This window comes from Geotrypetes seraphini, chromosome 1 (genome assembly GCF_902459505.1).
Source record: "Geotrypetes seraphini chromosome 1, aGeoSer1.1, whole genome shotgun sequence".
Taxonomy (NCBI): domain Eukaryota; kingdom Metazoa; phylum Chordata; class Amphibia; order Gymnophiona; family Dermophiidae; genus Geotrypetes; species Geotrypetes seraphini.
In genome coordinates this window covers 2,768,209-2,787,249 of record NC_047084.1, presented here as the reverse complement: position 1 = coordinate 2,787,249, position 19,041 = coordinate 2,768,209, and the positions used below count along the sequence as shown (strand labels likewise).

Genomic DNA, 19,041 nt, shown 5'->3' with positions numbered 1-19,041 from the left:
GTGGCATTGGACTAGACTTATCAACAGTGGCCTCATAAGGCTGATTAAAATTGCCCCCATCACCACCGGGACATCCCCAGCGATGAGCTGCGATATAAGGTGCATGAAAGCTGTGTCCCAGATAATTGGGGCATAGATATTACATAATACCAGCTCCTGCCTGTTGAGAGTCACCCGGGCAAGTAAGTAGCAACCCTGCGGATCTGACCATACCCTATGCACCACCAAATTGAGGCCTTTTATGCAAAGTATGACCACACCTGCCCACCTGCACTCCAAAACGTCCCTTACCCACCATCTCTTAAGCTTGATATGTTCTACGGTGATTAGATGGAGTTTCCTACAGAAAAGCAAGGTCTGTTTTTTGACGATTCAGAGCACTTAAAATTTTTTGCCTCTTGACTGGGGACGTGATAACATGAACATTCCAAGAGATGAACCTAAGCACAATCGGAGAGAAAAACAAGAAATGAAGTGTGATACATGACCAGCATAGTGAGCGGCAGCCTCCCAGCCAAACTACCCCTCACTGACCATCCCTGAATGGAAAGACATCCACTGTGCTCACGCAGAACCCAAGACATCCACTCACCAGCCATACCCCCAAGCCTCCAGGAAGCCCCCGTACAGTCAATCGCCCTCCACCCCCCGCCCCACCTCCCCCTTAACAGAAACTCTTTCCCCCAGTCCCGCATACCCAGCACCCATGAACCAAGAGAAAATACAATGATAAATCCTACAAATCAATAACGTAATAGCAAGAACAAGGGAGCAGCTAAAACCGCAGCTCCAGAATGGGCCCGAAGACTCCTGATCCAGGCGCTTGATGACGGGATACAAAATCAAAGAGATGCTCCGGCAGCATGGTCCCCCAAAGAAAGGCAGTTCCGGTCCCTATGGCAAGGAAGCAAGCAGACAAGTCTCAGAAGGATCCAGCTCCACTCAGGGAGCAGAAGAGCAAAATCCAAATCCATCGCACCCGGTCCCAGGCTGGGTGCCAATCAATAAGTCCAGCAAGGTGAAGAAAAACCATGGGCGCTCCAGAAACCCCGCCATGCACTCATTTGTGATTGTCCAAAAAAGATTGTACCGCGACCGGGAAGTCCAAGAACAAGGTTTTATTATCCTGAGTCACCCGAGCCCGAGCCGGGTATTGAAGAGCAAATTTGATCCCCCGATTAAAGAACTGGGTACAAAACAGGGACAGGACCCTCCACTCCTCAGAAACATGTGGTGAGAAGTCCTGAAAAAGGAGAATCTTCTGACCTTGGTATTCTAACACTCTGCGCTGGCGATAGCGAGCCATAAGTTTGGCTTTTTCTGCATAATTAAAGATGTGGATGATCACCGGCCGAGCCTGTGTAGCAGTCTCTCTCAGTGCTCCTACATGATGCACACGCTCTGCTTTTAATCTGGCTCCATCCACCTCCAGGCTCAGTTCTTTCGGCAGCCATTGTTCTACAAAGTCCCAAAGCTCCCTCTCCTTGATCACTTCTGGGAGGCCAATTATTCTGAGGTTATTCTTCCGACCCCTGTTTTCTTGGTCCTCTACTCCATGGCCTGAAATTGTTTTTCCAGCTACGCAACTTGAGTCTGAAGGGCACCGGACAGATCCTCCTGCCGGAAGACTCAATCCTCCACCTGTTGTAAATGGATTGCATATCCTGTGACTCCTGCCTTCAGGTCATCCAGAGCGGCATGCACCTTAGATAATTTGTCGTCCAGTATGTCAGCCAATGTGCGGGTAATCTCTTTGATTGCCTCATCCTGCAGCTGGTCTACTGGCAGGCGTGAGTCCGGCAAAGCCACAGAGCAGGAGATGCCATTTTGGAAGCCAGATTACCGCTGTGAGGCTTTACAGGCCGCGTGGTTTTTGCGAGCATTACCCCACTTGCTAGGCGCGCCAACTGTCGGCAATCTCCTCCAAACACTCAGGGGAGCCACACACAGAGTAGCACCTGTCAAATGCCGCCCAAGAAGTGAAATGGTAGGAGAAAATAGCCGATTTAAACATGGGTGCTGGGGAGAGATGGTCCCATGCGTCCTCCTAGGTTGCTATTATCACGTGACCCTCCTTTCTATCTTTGTTAATATATGGAATACATCTGGTCTGGGTTTCCACAATGGTAATTAATTTAAAGTCCTAACATTTTTGGCTGACTCTTTTAGATTTTCCTAATTTTATCATAGTCACCCTTTCAAAAATTAAATGTCGCTACAGTGATTGCCTTTGTGACTTCACTCCAGATATTTGCTCAAATTTGCTCATGTTATGATCACTGTTTCACAGTGCAATCGACACCGTTACCTCTCATACTATACTCTGCATTCCACTAAGGACTAAGTCTAAAACAGCTCCCCTCTTGTTGATTCTTGAACCAGTTGCTCCAAGAAGCAGTTAATTTATTACATCTAGGAATTTTTAACTTCCTAGCACTCCCTGATATAACATTTATCTAGTCCAGTGGTCTCAAACTCAAACCCTTTGCAGGGCCACAATTTGGATTTGTAGGTACTTGGAGGGCCTCAGAAAAAAATAGTTAATGTCTTATTAAAGAAACTAGTTTTTTAGCCCGTTACATTAACGGGTGCTAGCAGCCCTTTTCGCTTACTTTTACCTCCTCCCTGTCCAGCAGCACCCCCCCCCCCATTCCCATTCCATGAACCACACTAGGTGTTTTCAAAACCGACTCCTGCTCGTGAAAACATCAACAAACAGTCCCAGAAGCTCTTTTGGGGTTTTTTTTCCCAGAGCAGTTCAAGGCTTGGCACAGAATTACAAATTTGATTGGATCTACAGTGAAAAACAGCATTTATTCCCCCCTCTCTGTGCAGCAGCCACAGCATGTTCTTTGCCCTACCCCCTTTCCTTTCCCGCGTTCAGGCCTGCTATCTAGTTCCTTGGCACCCTCCCCCCTTCCCTTCCCACGGTCTCTCAATTTTGAAAAACTCAACTTCCGCTGGTGCTGGAGTGGAGCTTGATGGCTAATTGCCTCGGAGGAGTTTTTCCGGAGTCTGAAGGTTGATTTTTAAGTTTTAAGGTGCCATGGCGGCTCCTCTTACGATCACCGCCTGTGTCGGAAGCCTTCTCCAACGCAGGTGCGGCTCATGAGAGGAGCCGCTAAAAGTTCTGGGGTCTGCGACAGACTGAAGCATGGTGAGGGGCAGAGGCCGGATGCGGGCAAAGGAGGAGACTTACGTTTGAGGCTCAGGAGACGGCAGGACTCCGCATTCACTCCCTCTGTGACATGGTAAGGTGTAGGCTGTGTAGTAAGCGTGCATGTGCACTCTCACCGGCACATCCTGACAGATCAGATCTCAGGGAACATGCGGCGAGAGTGCGCATGCGCGCGCGCGCCTAGCATTTTATTATTATAGATAGATGACAATTTTTGCAAGAGGTAAAACTCTTTATAGTTTATAAATCTTTCCTTTTGGCTAAGTCTTAATAATAATATTGACATTTATAGCTAAAGAGACATATGATCAAGAAACTGTTTTATTTTACTTTTGTGATGATAAACATACCAAGGTCTTCAAAATAGTACCTGGCAGGCTGAGAGTTTGAGACCACTGATCTAGTCAATACTGGGGTTGTTGAAATCACCTATCATACTAGTACTCAATTTTCCAGCGTTCCTAATTTCTATAAAAATATCTGCATCTGTCTGTTTATGCTGTCCCAGTGAATGATAGTACAGTGCATCAATATATTCCTTCCTTTCATAGATGGAATTTCTATTCATAAGGATTTCATGCTACTATCTGTTTCATGTAAAATGTTTATTCTGATTGACTCAATTCCCTCTTTAACATATATTGCAACACTCCCTCCCCCAATTTGATCTGCTCTATCATTACGATATAATTTGTACCCTGATAACAATGTCCCATTGATTGTCCTTCTACCAAGTCTCCGCGATGTCTATTATAGCTACCTCTTCATTTAGTGCTATATACACTAACTCTCCCATCTTATTTTTATTTATTTAAGATATTTATATACCACCTATCAAAGTTATCTAAGCGGTTTACAATCAGGTACTCTGTCCTGGCGGGCTCACAATCCATCTAATATACCTGGGGTTAATGGGGGATTAAGTGACTTGCCCAGGGTATCAAGGAGCAATGTGGGATTTGAACCTACAACCTCAGGGTACTGAGGCTGTTACTCTAGCCACTATGCCACTCCTTCCTCCTTCTGGCATTTGTATACAGACATGTCAAATTGTGTTTTCTCCCTGTGTTTACAGGTTACTTAGAAACTGAAAGGGATAATTAGCATCCTTTACTCTACTGTCACCTTAAACACTCCTGGCTTTCTTCCTTCATTATTGAAACCTCACTATTGGGATTCCCTATTTGTCCTGTTTCAATAGTATCCTTCAAGGATACTCCACACTGAACTATGTTTTCCTGGGCGGCTGTTAACTCCCCCCACCCACACACATACCTTAGTTTAAAAGCTGCTCTATCTCCTTTTTATGTTTAAACTGTTTGTTTTTTGTGATTGAACTTCAATAAACACACAACAATAATGAATGTCTCATTTCTGATTTCTTAACCAATACTCTACCCCCCCCTCAAAGTTCCCTGGATATACTTTATCAAAAAATGTACACAGAAATATGCTTCTATAACTATAAATTCTAAAGGACTATATCACCCTAGATTCATTCTCCCTACCATTACTCTCCCCCCTCCTCTAAATGTAAAAATGCAACATTTGAATTTAAATCTGGAAAAATGGGGCGGGGGAAAGGATAGAGTATACTGATACTGAGTGGAGCATCAGGAATGAAAAGGGGATATTGTTTTTGAAATTACAAGTGGGCTGCATTTTAAAATTTAACTGTGCTCAAACTTTCTTTTTTTATTAATCTTTATTCATTTTTAAAACTCACAATAAATGCAACATAAAATAATCATTTCATACTTTAACACTACTTAATATATCATCAAATTCTAACTCGCATCAAATATCTCCTCTCCCTTATACCCAACAATTATTCCTAAGCAAAAGAAATCATAAAATATTCACCCCCACCCCCCCTGGACGTGTATGACCAAAAGGGAAAAATGAATACTTATTCTATGCAGTAATTTCAATCTTTAGAGTATCTTGTTAATGGCTCCCAAATAACCTGAAATTTCTTAAAATTTCCCTGCTGCATGGCAATTATCCTTTCCATTTTAAATATGTGACACAAAGAGTTCCACCAAAAGCTATAATTCAGCCTATCCAATTTTTCCAATTATTCGTAATCTGCTGTATAGCAACCCCTGTCATAATGAGTAGAAGCTTATTATAATAATAATAATAATAACTTTATTTTTCTATACTGCCATAGTCAGACGACTTCTAGGCAGTTCACATCGAAGAAGGCTGGACATTCAGCGAATTACAAATGCATGGGAGGAATGTTACAGAAGAAAAAGGGTTGTAAGGGGAGGGAATGTAAAAGGAGTTGTAAGGGAAGGGAAAGTGAGGGGGGTGGGAATTGCATGAGAGATTGCTTCGGGATTGTAGGGGGAAAAAAGCGTAGTGAGTGTAGATCGGTCTGTTTAGGTGATGAATTTGTCAAACAGAGTGGTTTTGATTGATTTTCAGAATGCGTTGTAGGTCTGTCTGGTTTTATTTATGTACTTTCCCAGCCAGGATTGTTGTCTGTTAGCTTGAAACATGAAGGTTCTATCAAGGAAGGATTTGTATTTGCAGCCAGTGATTTTAGGATAGGCAAAGATGTTTTTGTTTCTGGTTGTTCGTGTGGGCTTGTGCAGAGTGAAGTGTGTTTGCAGGTAAGAAGGTGCTAGGCCCCAGATTTGTTTGAAGCAGATGCATGCAAATTTGAACTGTATTATTAGAGGATATTTGGCTTTTAGCCCTCATTGACATGCCAAACAATACGGTGTCATAGGATAATGCCACCGGATTATCTAGCAAACTATTTATTTGACCCCATATTGATTTCCAAAAAGCAAGTATCAATGGACAATAGAATAACAAATGATCTAATGTCCCAGCTTCAAGATGACAGTGCCAGCATCTATTAGATTTAGAGCTATCTAACTTCTGTAAACGAACCGGGGTCCAAAATGCTCTATGTAACAGAAAAAACAAAGTCTGTCTCATAGATGCAGACACTGTACATCTCATCCTCCAAGTCCAAATACGTGGCCATTGAGATGCAGTAATTTGATGCTTGATCTCAATGCTCCAAATGTCCTGAAGACCAGTTTTTGGTTTCTTATTTAAAAATCCAAATATTAATTTATACCACTAAGCAGCCTAATGTCCCAGGAAGTCCACCTGAAAGCATAAGAGTGGCAAACTATACTGATTACTGAGATTTTTCCATTAAGGGAACCCAACCTGAATGGCCTGCTTCAACTGCAATCATCTATAATTTTGTGATTTATTAAGACCAAATTTGTGTTGCAATTGTGAAAAATCAAGCAGCTAACCATCTGAAATAACATCATCCAAAGTATGTATACCCGCCTTCATCCGATACTTCCAGATGACCTTAAATCCGCCAATTTGAATCTTGGAGTTCAGCCAGAGGGTCCGACACATGGATTTATGGATTGGAATAGGTGTTAAATTATTGATAGATTTTAAAGTTTGCCATGTGTCTAATAAAATTCTAAAAATCTGCTCAAACTTTCAAGGCAAAAGGGAGAGAGGTCATGGAGAGGGTTCAGGAGGAAGATGACCCCTCTCATACACTACTAATGCATCCTCTTGTCTGAGGGTCTCATAGTTGCTAATATGGTTCTTCATTTGAAAAAGACCCTCTATTCCCTTCTAAACGGAGGCAAAAAAATACAAAAAAAAACAACACCATCAGTGTCCCAGTTCAAATTCACAAATCACTTCTTACCTTACTAGTTGAAATGCATTGCTAATAAGACTAGCACGGTCATTGCTGCTAATTACAGTATGATTTTCCTTCAAGAGATTAATCAAAGCATTCCAGCCATCTCCTTCATAATGCACAATGTAATAACCATTCATCCCCATGTTGAATTTTATCCACTCCACATCATCCTGAAGAATGATAATATCTACAAAACAAATATTCAGCGAGGAGCCACTATTACTCATCATTTCTACAGTGCTACTAGAAATATGCTGGACAAAGCTTACAATCGAATCATGACAAACAAAACAAATAAGTTAAAAGCAGCCTCAAAAAGGTTCTATTCCTTAACCATTCAAATATCCCCACAAAAAGGACACAGATATAGAGGTGTTTACTGGTTCTACTGAAGAATCCACTCTTTCTGCGGATGTTCTGGCAGATTTTTTAAATATTAAAATACAAAAATTGAGGACTTCTCTAGCAGCTCCCATTAACAATCATTTGAGTTTCCCTGTCCTTTAGTGTTTAGATAAAGGACCCTAGAGTTGACGTGTGTTGGAACAATTTTACAGCTTTCAATTGGCAAACCTTTTGTAAGTTTTATACTAAGTATGTCAATTCATATTGTAGGCTTGATAGTTGTCCCCCAAATGTTATGAAAATTGCTCCTGTTACTTTCAAGGCTAAACTGTTTAATTGGGTTAATTTCTTATTATCCAATGGGACTTTTCCAGAGGAACTGGGTCAGATTTTGATCATACCGATTATAAAAAAATCCTAAAGAATCTTCAACCATGGCATCTAACAGTATTCTTCGTGCTCATGCCTCTTATAAAAATTGCCCCTTCAATTGCAACATTTTTTGCAAAGTATTTTAATGGTCCACTTTATGATTAAGACTGGTGTGAGATGCTCCATGACCCACAGTCTTATCATCAATTCAAATTCAGGTGTTTTAGATCTTTGGGAATAGTAAAAGTTTTATTGGCTGCTAGAATTACAAGATGCACAATATAAAAATGTAATAAAACAAAATAATCCAAACAGCAATTACCTTTTCTAGTTTTCAACAAAAACCTCTGAATGACATCGGATTTGCTGGTAACAAATGTTAATGGAACATGCCAAATGTAGCTGTAAGAGAAATTATCAGCAATAAGGCATTTTCTTTTTTTTTTTTTTTTTTTTGTAAATCTTTATTGATTTTCAAACTTTAACAGTGCAATACAATTAATTTAAACATAAACACTACACAGAATGCACTTTAAATACACAAATAATTCAGAAACAATAATTTTCTCCCCCCGGGCCTGCTGGATGGATGGGCTTGGGACCCGTCCAACTTGTTTTAAGGTAAGGGGGTGTCAGGGTGGGGGGGTCTCGCAGGTCGGCGGGTGGGTGTTAGGCAGGCTGATCAGGGGTTCGGGGGCGGTCGGGGGGAGGGGCTGCATCAGGGGAGGAGAGCCTGGGATCCCTCCTGCCCGTATCGAGGGGGTAGGGGGTCTCCGGGGCAGGAGGGCTTGGGCTCCCTCCTGCCCCGATCAATTCAGGGAGGTCTCCAGGGCAGGAGGGGTTGCGCTGCCTCCTGCCTGATCTCATCGGGGGGGGGGGGGGGTGGTTTGGGTGGATCACGGCAGGAGTGATTGGCTATCTCTCCTGCCATGATAACAATCCAAAGTGTCGCGGTTGACGGCACTTCGGGATCGTTATCGCAGCAGGGGAGATAAGCCATCTTTCCTGTCACCATCATTGCTGGGGGAGGGGGATGGATTCTGTAACCGGTGTTCCTTTTGACAGACACCGATTACAGAATCCAGCTTTTAGGCAAAGGACTGGCTCCTCCTTCACCTATAAGCTCTTGTGTTGGGCATTTGGGACTTAGGCTTTTTTTTTTTTGTTGATTATATTGTAAGTGTAGATGTAGTGGTGGTCTGGGCGTTTAAACAGCTAAACATAGAGGTAGGCCATTATAAAAAAAAAACTCCTTTTGGACGTTTTTTTTTTTTTTTGAGAATGGACATTTTCCCTGCTTCTACTTTCAGCGTTTAGGGCCTAGGCCAAAAGGGGACTTAGACTTTTTTTTTTTATTATTATGCCCCTCCACATGTTTATGTTTATTAAAAGTTTTAACTGCACTTCGGTTTATCAACAGCATGGTGTACAAAGTATATAAAAACAAGAAACAAAAAGAATGTCATGTAAAATAGGAAATCAAAAGAAAAAAGACAATCAAGAAAGAACAAAAATGAAATAAATTAAAAATAAATAAATAAAATCTAAGTAATCTAAATAATCTAAAAGGCAAATAATTTTGTTTAAATCTTGTTTAAATAGTTGCCAAAAAAACAGGATTCACCAATCTTCTCATAAAAATGCTAAACCAAAAAGATGTGTTTTTTAACCATTGATCTGAATTTTACATAGGATAGCTCAGAACGAATCATAACTGGGAGAGAATTCCACAGACAAGGAACTGCTGCAAAAAAAGGCAGACTTTTGTGTAGATGCCGAACTTACCAAATGAACTGCAGGCAAAGCCAGCTGGTGAGCAGAATATATGTTGTAGCCATCCCTGCAACTAAAATTTAGGCGCAACCATTTATGCCTACAACCTAGTATAAATGCTCACTCCTAAATTCTGCAAAAATCGGGCATATTCAATGACAGTGTACATAATTTTTAGGAACACCCATTCCTGACTGGCCACACCCCCTTCTGAGATTCACCCAGTAGAATTTAAACACTTTATAGAATACACTTACAAAGTTGCACAAAAAAATTCTAATTAGTGCCAATCAATGCTGATAATTGTTTGTTAATGTTCCAAGTGTCAAATGGCTTGTTAACAAGTGAGTTATGAGTGCAGTTTGGCTGCATGCAATTTAATTGCCATATATAGAATCCGCGGGGGTACACGTGTTTATACATTATTTGCCGCTACTTAGCAAGGTCATACTGAGAAACACATTAAAAATATTTAGGCCTCCTTTTATTAAACTGCGATAGCAGTTTTTAGCATCAGGAGCCACGCTGAATGCTTTGCACAGCTCCCGATGCTCATAGGAACTCTATGAGCATCAGGAGCAGCACAAGGCATCAGCATAGCTCCCCGCGCTAAAAACTGCTATCACAGTTTAATAAAAGGGGGTATTAGTATATAGGGGTATTTATTTTGTTTCTCTAAGGGGCTCATTTTCAAAGCACTTAAGACACACAAAGTATCATAGAAACCTACGGTACTCTGTATTAGAGAATGAAATGGGGACAAATTTTCCCCTTCTCAGCGGGAACTCATTTTCCTGTCCCATCCCCGTGAGTTCTTTTCCTGTCTCTGCCCCATTCCTGCAAGCTCCATACTCATCTGCACAAGCCTCAAACACTTTAAAATTGTAAGTGTTTGAGACTTGTGTGGTTAAGCCAGAGTTTACAGGAATGGGGCAGGGACAAGGATGACAACAAAATTCACGGGGACAGGATGGGGAAATTAAGTTCCTACGGGGACGGGGCAAATTTGTCTCCATGTCATTCTCTTCTCTGTATGTCTAAGTGTTTTGAAAATGAGCCTCCAAGTGCATTCACATTTAAAATGAATAAGTGGGATAGTTTGAATGCAATATAAAGCATTCTAGATGAATTGTCCTCTTATGTTAAAGAAGTGATTCTTTCCCCCACACCCCTAGTTTGTTTTCCTTTTCACTTTTCTGGTTCAGCGACTCAGCTCATTATTATGCAAATGGATAATATAGCATGCAGTAAACTTTGGAAGATGCATTATTTCTGTAGAGGGATTTAAAAGAGCTGAATTCCCCAAGAGCCTAGCTGTGAGGGCCTTATTTCTCTCATTCTCTCTCCACACACCTCACCTTTGTCCCATTATGTTTTCTTTAAAAAAATTTTTAAAAAAATCCTCAATCCCTTGCTTCCACAGTGTTCTTGTGTGTGAATTCATTTATCCATGATTGCATCAATTGAAACCAAACTCCCCATTTGCACTGCTGTGTTCGTGTATTTGCAAACTGGCACTTCAAAAAAAAAAAAAAATAAAGCTTATTGGCTTTCACTTTCACTTTCACTTTTTCCATAACTTCTATTACCTGGCTGTTTGAGAAGGATCAGAACCTTTCATGTAATGTTCTTGTTGCAGGTGAATCTGTCTCCCTTTCTTTGTCACAGTTATGAGAGGAAATCCCTTTTGTAGAGTCCAGGTATTCATCATTGTTTTCACATCAATGATATCTCCCTTGGTCCAGTGCTTTTTTTTTTTTGCAAAAGAAATAAAAATACAAGTGAAAGAAAAACGCGTGTTCATAGAGAAACCTTCTATCTTACTCCAACATTGGTGCTTTCTTATTTAATACAGCCACAAAGCAATTGAATGCTCTCTGTAAAGCAATACAGGCGAGCAACTTTACTGTTCCATGGAGTTGCGGACTGTATTTTTATATTTTAAGATATGCGTGCTACAGACTACTATTACCATTATTCCTGAACACATCAAATAGCATGAATGAGATCATTCTTTCTTTTTATACCTAAGGCAGCAAATTCTAAGCAAAAGATGTGAAGAATTTACACATCATTTCTCAGATAAATCAGCTTGGATTAGACAGGAAAATACTCAGGTTCTTTTTTCCATCAACAATCAGGACTAAGGGGCAGATTCTCAAAACCAATATCTGCCCTTAACATGCTCGCTAAAACGGCTCTAACCAATTTAGCATGCATATATTTAGAAGAAGATTATCAATACGGCATAGCAAGTTCTTTTCCAAGTTTTCTAGCAGTCTCCGATACTGCCATGCAAATGTAGTACAACAAGGTCATTAATATTAAAATGATCACTCCAAGCGATTCTCTATAATCGCCGAGTGATTCTCTAATCTCGTTGTGCCACATTTGCAGCCAAAATTTACAGACAGGACTGAGCTGTTGTTGCCTTACTTTCTCATTAGTGCCTGAGCGCTGATTGGCTCAGGCGGACTGACAGGAAAGTAAGGTTTGACAGCTCAGACCCCCCCAGCTCAGACACGCAGAAAAATTAAAATAATAATTAAAAAAAACAACAAAAAATAATAAATTGAAGATTGGTAAGAGAGATGCCCATTGTCTCTTAACACGTCGTGGACACTAATATCCCATTGCCCCCCCCCCCCCCGCAGCGGGAGAGATACCCACTCTCTCCTGTCATCAAGCAACACAACCCCAACACCTCCTCAGCATCGGGAGAGATGCCCACTCTCTCCCGCCGCCAAGCAACAGACACCCCGAGACAACCCTCCCTTGGCAGCAGGAGAGATGCCCGCTCTCCCCCGCTGCCAAGCAATTACACTCCCAGGCAGCGGGAGATATGTCCATTCTCTCCCACCACCATGCAACCCTCCCCTTACCTTACTTAGATGGCTGGCCAGAAGGATGCCTACTCCCTCTGGCCAGCAGGCCCACCTCTTCAAAATGGTGGACCTTCCCCTCCCCGGTGCATCCTGGGATGCACCAGGGAGTGGCCTGAGGCTCTGATTGACCCAGATCAATTAAGACCCCTCCTATGTGTGCATCCTCATAATTTATAATATACACATGTATAAGGAGAAAAACTCCTTATATGGTGCTTAGGCCTCTCCCAGTGCATCCCAGGATGTACTGGGCAGGGTGCTGCCTACTCCCTCTTGCCTCAACGCAACGAAAAGAATGTATGCGGAGGTGGGCTCAACCACCAAACCACCAGGGATTTTTTTTTTTTTAGCTTGGGGAGGGGGAATTGAGAGATGGTTGGGAGGGGTCCCTGGACTTAGACACAAACTCAATATTATTGTCCTTGGCTCATTCACTAACACCCCCAACCGCCCCCCACACATACCTTGTTTAACAAGCCAGTTGGTGCTGATAATTGGCAGTTAACACCTAATCATTGATGCTAATTGGCAATCACCAGCATTGACTACCTGGGTTGAGCATCTGCATCAGGTAGAGTACCGAAAATGGCTGAATTTTGGGCCCATTGTACTTACAGATGATTTTTGCTTGCTTCTTGAACAAAACCCATCAATTTCTTGTTGTGCCCCATCTCCGGGACAAATCTGTGAAAGAAAAGTTATAATTTACTGAATTTTGAATAAATGATTCTACTCAAAGTCAATCTGCAATGCCACAAATCATTTCCTCACAAAGTACTAGCTTCTGAAATATTTTGCTTACAGGAGGAAGATAAATGTTACTTACATCTGTCATGCTGTTCCACAGATCTTCATTTTTTGTATTCCGATATCTATACCTCTGCAAGTATTGCCCGATGCCAGCCTTAAATGCATCTGCTCCTATATAATCTCTTAGCATATTAAGAAGGCAAGCACCCTAAAAAGATAATCAAATAATATTACAGAGGAGGGCTTTAAAAACTGTATGGTCTAAAGATAAACCTGCTATTCAAACACTCTAAATTGTATTACCATAATTCAAAAAAACATACCATTAACCTCTGATAACCAAGCAATGCAGTGAGTGGTCTATAATATCAAAGCCTACAGAATATGTTTTTGGGCCTGGGACACTCCCCAACTAAATCTGTTTGCCAGCATGGAGAAAACATATTGCTATTATTATTATTCAGTACTCCCATCCCCGGATCAACTGGCAAGAAATGCAATGTCAATATGCTGGACTTGATCACTCGTCTGTTTATCTACTCATTCTTCTCACAGCAAAACTCCAAGAGACCAAGCATAACAGTCTTCCTCCATGCAGATTTCAAATCACTTCATCTTTGATAACACAGAACAAGGAGTCTAAAACGATGGAAACCAAGTAGAGGTTAGTTTCCACCATGGGTCTACCAACACCAATTCAAGATATATTGATCAGAGCAAGATGACAATCTAGTGGGCATACCTACACCCTTAACTAGAAGGAATATTTTCACCTATATGCTGCAAATATTTCCATCAGAGTACATCTTAGAACATTCTCGGCCTATCATGTTTCAATTATCTTTGCAGCTTCATAATGTCCTAGAAAACCAAGATACCGTATTTTTCACTCCATAAGACGCACTTTTTCCACCCAGAAGTGGGTGGAAATGCCCGTGCGTCTTTTGCAACGAAGGTACTTTTTTTTTTTTTTAAACATCCCACCCCACCTCCACTTCGAAGTACCGTTTTAAATGCCTGCGCCCCATATGGCTCTCCCTAGCATCGGTGAGTGCCGAAGCCTTCTCTCACTCACACCTGGGGTCTCCAGATCCAGCATCCCGTCCTAACGACGGGTGGGGCCTTACCTCCAAGCTGCTTCCTGACCCAGCGAGAGAGGTCGTCTTCCAGGCTGTGACCGCCGCAGACCTAATTACAGCAGCCTAGCACAGCGAACTTAGCAGGCTGCCATTGTCCTCTGAAGCATGTTGCCTCTGCCAGGGTCCCACCTCTGGCATCAGAGGAGGGGTGGTTCCGCAGCAGAGGCAACGTGCTTCAGAGGCCAATGGCAGCCTGCTGAGTTCGCTGTGCAGGCTGCCGTAATTAAGTCCGCGGCGGTCACAGCCTGGAAGACGACCTCTCTCGTTGGGGCAGGAAGCAGTTTGGAGGTAAGGCCCCGCCCGTCGCACTTCTAGTGATCAGAGGGCAGTAAAAGTGCCTCACTTTAGAGATCACAGAAAAACAAAGCTGGAAGATGGAGTAAGAATGCCTCATTTAGAGAAGAAGAGAGTAGGAGGAGAGTAAGAGTGCATCCCCCTAGATATGACAGGGAAGGAGAGAGCAGGAGCTGTAAGACATTGGATTTGGACCCCGGGGGAGGGGGGTGAGAGGAGGCTTCCAAAGGACCTTGAGGAGGAGCAGGAAAACATGCTGGACTAGAGGGGGTAGAGAGAGGAAACACTCAAAATGTTAGCAGAAGGATGATAAAGGGAGAAACCTGAAACAAAAGGGAGGCAGAAGAGAGGGGGGCAGATGTTGGACTTGGAGGTGTATAGGGAAAAGAGAGGGAGAAAGAGAGAGAGAGGGAGAAAGAGAGAGAGAAAAAAAGAAAAAGAGAAAGATTCTGCACCAGGAAGGAGAGAGAGAGAAGCAGAGAAAGACCTGGAAGAAAGGAGAACAAATGCTGGACATGGGGATGGGATGGGGGGTTGTAAGCAGAAGAAAGACAGAGAGAGATAGAGACCTGGACCCAAAGGGGATGGGGCTGGATTGTGAAAAAAATGTTGGATGCACAGTCAGAAGGAAGTTTAACCAGAAACGAATTAAATCACCAGACAACAAAGGTAGGAAAAATGATTTTATTTTCAATTTATTGATCGAAATGTGTCATGTGTATATGAAAAATGAAAGGAAAAAATTGCTTACAATTAATAGGGGAGGGGGGACAGAGTGCAGAGCCTGGCAGGGAGTGAGGGAGCTAGGTGCAGAGCCTGGTATATGTTAGTACACAATGTGGTTCAGAATGTTTTTTTTTCCTTGTTTTTCTACTCTAAATCTAGGGTGCGTCTTATGGTCAGGTGTGTCTTATGGAGCGAAAAATATGGTACTTGTCATGGGATGGAGATTGCATAGATAAGTCTCTCTAGCTTCTATAACTTTCTAAAAATATTTTGAGAGGCACTATCATTCATGAACCTGACTTCCCACCTGAACCATTGCACAGGACCTCCTTGGTCATTGAAATATCTCATGTTAAGAAGCAACTCCTAAGAGTATTACATTCTTGCACCCCAGGCCACCTTCATCACATAAGAAAGTGAACCATGCCTTCCTCCTACACCCTTGCTCTAATTGGTTCCCTGAAACTATATAAACCTTTTAAGTCCCATTATGCTTTAACCTGTGATAGGTCTCATGTGCATTCATAAGTATGTTACTATATATATGTCTTCTGTTACTGACCTTTGCTTATCTTCCAGCTATCCACCAGCTCAGACTAGTGCCTGATTTCTAACTCGTTTTCCCTGATCTGGCTTGCCCAATAACATTCCTGACCTTTCTCCCATATTTTTCCTGCCTCATCATCCAGGAACTATCATCCAAGCTAAAAACTTAAAAGCCCAAGCCCAAGGTATTTTGAAGTCTGGCAACTTTTGAATGCCAGAAGGTACAACCCAAAGGAAAAGACAGCTGTTATAGGTACAAACGTACAAGCTAGGCAAGTGATCTCCACTCAGTTGTCATCTGGTCGTAACAGAGGGTATGTCTTGAGTTGTATCGTGTTGTACATGGAGAACATGTGATACAGATAAGTAACTTCAAGCAATAATCACCTTACCTTATCATAGGACACTTCATCAAATATTTCCATGATCTGAGTTGGATTCTCAACAGGAGTGGATATAGGATGTGAGGAATTTAATGCATCAACTTCCATGGCATCAAAACACTTATCTAAAAAATAGTCTTCCTAAAAAAAAAGAGAACAGAACTTCTTTTCCAATACATGTGTTTACATAGAAAATATTAAATTAAACCGCCTTAAGTAAATCTCTTCATAAAGGCAGTTAATAGATCCCAATAAATACATAAAAACTGAAGAAAACAGATACACTATCTTACTGTAATTATCCACCCCAAACAGTCTATATTAGTATGAAAAATAATAGAGAACAGGGATTAAATAGCTTTGACAACCCAATGATTTCTGCTCCTCTCCAATAAGTGTCAAGAGAGAAGACTATCGACTAATGGCAATGCTGTTATGACAAAAGATAAAGGGCCTGATTCTATAAACGGCACCTACATTAGGCACCGCTAGGCATCCTAATTGCGGCCACCTAAATTTGAGATCAATGCCTAACTTTTTTTTTTTAACTGGCTTAATCAGTGTGGTAATTCACACCAGTTTTCAGCAAATCAAAAAAAAAAAAAAAAAATCAATTAAACAATTTAAGTGTTTGGCACTGAACTCTTAGGATGCATATGTGTAGCTACCCTCCCACATTAGTAAACATGGTTATGAGTGAAGAATAGGCATGGTTGACTTAGATGTCTTTAGGTATCCGAGATAAGGCATCCTAAAAGTAGACGAATGAAAAGCTGGCCTAATGGAGTGGTGCTACCTTTAGGACACTTAGTGATGTCTAAATTTGCTGATGGATTGGAAAGATACTCTCTTGGAGGAAGCTCTGGTGGAACCTGAGTGAAATGAAGAGAGTATCCTTCTCTGATGATGGTCAGCACCCAGAGGTCGGATGTAATTAGTGTCCCATCGGTTGTAAAAATGATGGAGACGACCTCCTATAGGGGAAAAAGGAGACAGAGACAGAACGGTGGAGGTTATGCTCTGTTGTAAACAGTCCAAAAGGCTGAGAAGCCTTAGGTGCAGCAGAAGGTTGGAGGTTTCTGTTGCTTCTGAGGTTGCTGTTTTTTCAGAGGAGGGCGAGTATAAGGAGCCAGTTTTGGAACAAAACGCCTTTGATAGATAAGAGCAGGGCGTGCAGGTTTGGCAGGAGTTGGCTTTGGCTTAGGTCTGACTATAGAAGCAAATGATTTCTTATGGTCAGATAATTTCTTGGTGGCTGCCTCGATGGATTCATCAAAGAGGTCGTTGCCCTCACAAGGAATGTTAGCCAAGCGGTCTTGAAGGTTAGAGTCCTTGTCAATGGTACGAAGCCAGGCAAGACGACGCATAGCTACAGAGCAAGCAGCCGCTCATGCAGATAACTCGAAGGCATCATAAGATGATTGGAGGAGAAGCAGACGTAATTGAGAGAAAGAAGCAATGACTTCCTGAAACTCAAAATTCATTTGGGTATCCAAATAATCCAAAAACTTTGGAAGAAGAGAAAGAAGAAATTCAAAGTAAGTGATGAAATAAAAATTATAATTGAGGACTTTTAAGGACATCATAGCATTCTGGTAGATGTGACGTCCAAATTTGTCCATAGTTTTCCCTTCCCTTCCAGGAGGAACGGTGGCGTAAACCTTGGAAGGATGGGACCTTTTCAAGGAGGACTCGACCAGCAGGGATTGATGAGATAACTGAGAATTTTCAAACCCTTTGTGATGTACAGTCTTATATCTAGAGTCCAATTTTCCTAGAACAGCCGGTATGGAAAAAGGTGTTTCCATGCAACGACCAAAAGTCTGATTCAAAAGCTTATGAAGTGGAAGCTTAAGAGACTCTGCCAGAGGTTGAGGAAGATACTCTTTAGAATATTTGGAGCCAGTATCCAATTGAACATCCAAGTCCACAGGCATCTATCGCAGGAAAGACGAGAAAGATAGCTGATCTGCCAATGCTTTGCCTCGAGAAGAACTCGAGGATGTTGAGGCAGCCTGTGTCGAAGAAGAAGCTTCGGCAGGGAAAAAGGCATCAAAGGAATCTGGTGACTTGGATGAAGCAATCAAGACCGGAACATCCTCGAGGTCCAGCATCGGAGACCTCGAACGAGGAGTCGGTGGTCTGGTCGAGGTTGGAGTAGATCGAGGCTTCGAGGAAGAAGGTCTGCCGTGAGACGAAGAACTATGCCTGGAAGGATGCCTCGATGAAGGCCTCGAATGTCGGTGATCAGATCTCGAGGATCGAGGAAACTTCACCTTGGAGACGTGAGCAGCCAAAGCCGATGTACGAATAGGACTAGAGGCTGTAGATTGAAGCGCCAGAGGCTTGGTGGAGGAACCTCGATGCATTCTCAAAGACTCTGCTCCTTGTATAGAGTGTGAGGATTCTCGTCGAGGCACTCGCAAAGAATCTGCTCCTTGCTTTATGTGCTTGGATGCCAGACCAGACACTCGCAGAGACTCTGCTCCCTGTATAGAGTGTGAGGATTCTCGTCGAGGCACTCGCAAAGAATCTGCTCCTTGCTTTATGTGCTTGGATGCCAGACCAGACACTCGCAGAGACTCTGCTCCCTGCAAAGAGTGTGTACGTTCAGAATGGGGCAAAGGAAGCGGCTCGACCTCGCGGGAGTCTGCTGAATGCCCCAGGCTGGATAAGAGGAAGCAGTTTGGGTTCCATGTTAGTAAGGAATTGAATAAACTGCTTCTCTAACATGGTCTGGAAAGGAGCCGGCAAGGATGGAGCCACGTCTGAAACCAGACCACCTGCCTTAGTTGGAGGTTCCTTTGAGGTAGTGCGAGTGTGTTTCGACTTGGGAGTCCTAGACATTTTAATCACCACCAGCGGAACCGACTGCTGAGCTATCTGACCTGAGGAAACAGGGGAAGATACAGCAGATGACATCGAAGCAAGAGCTGCTACAAATGAC

The 19,041-nt window shown here is 42.4% G+C and overlaps 1 protein-coding gene across 1 annotated transcript in view; it reads right to left on the bottom strand.

The window, feature by feature from the left end:
* ERAP1 (endoplasmic reticulum aminopeptidase 1) overlaps window positions 1–19,041 on the bottom strand; it is a 115,961-nt gene that overhangs the window by 56,208 nt on the left and 40,712 nt on the right. The window contains exons 8-13 of the mRNA XM_033914666.1: window positions 16,104–16,235; window positions 13,083–13,214; window positions 12,872–12,940; window positions 10,961–11,118; window positions 7,921–8,000; window positions 6,885–7,068 (exon numbers count right to left, since the gene is read on the bottom strand). Coding sequence (XP_033770557.1) covers window positions 6,885–7,068; window positions 7,921–8,000; window positions 10,961–11,118; window positions 12,872–12,940; window positions 13,083–13,214; window positions 16,104–16,235 — 755 coding nt within the window. The remainder of the gene's footprint in view (window positions 1–6,884; window positions 7,069–7,920; window positions 8,001–10,960; window positions 11,119–12,871; window positions 12,941–13,082; window positions 13,215–16,103; window positions 16,236–19,041) is intronic.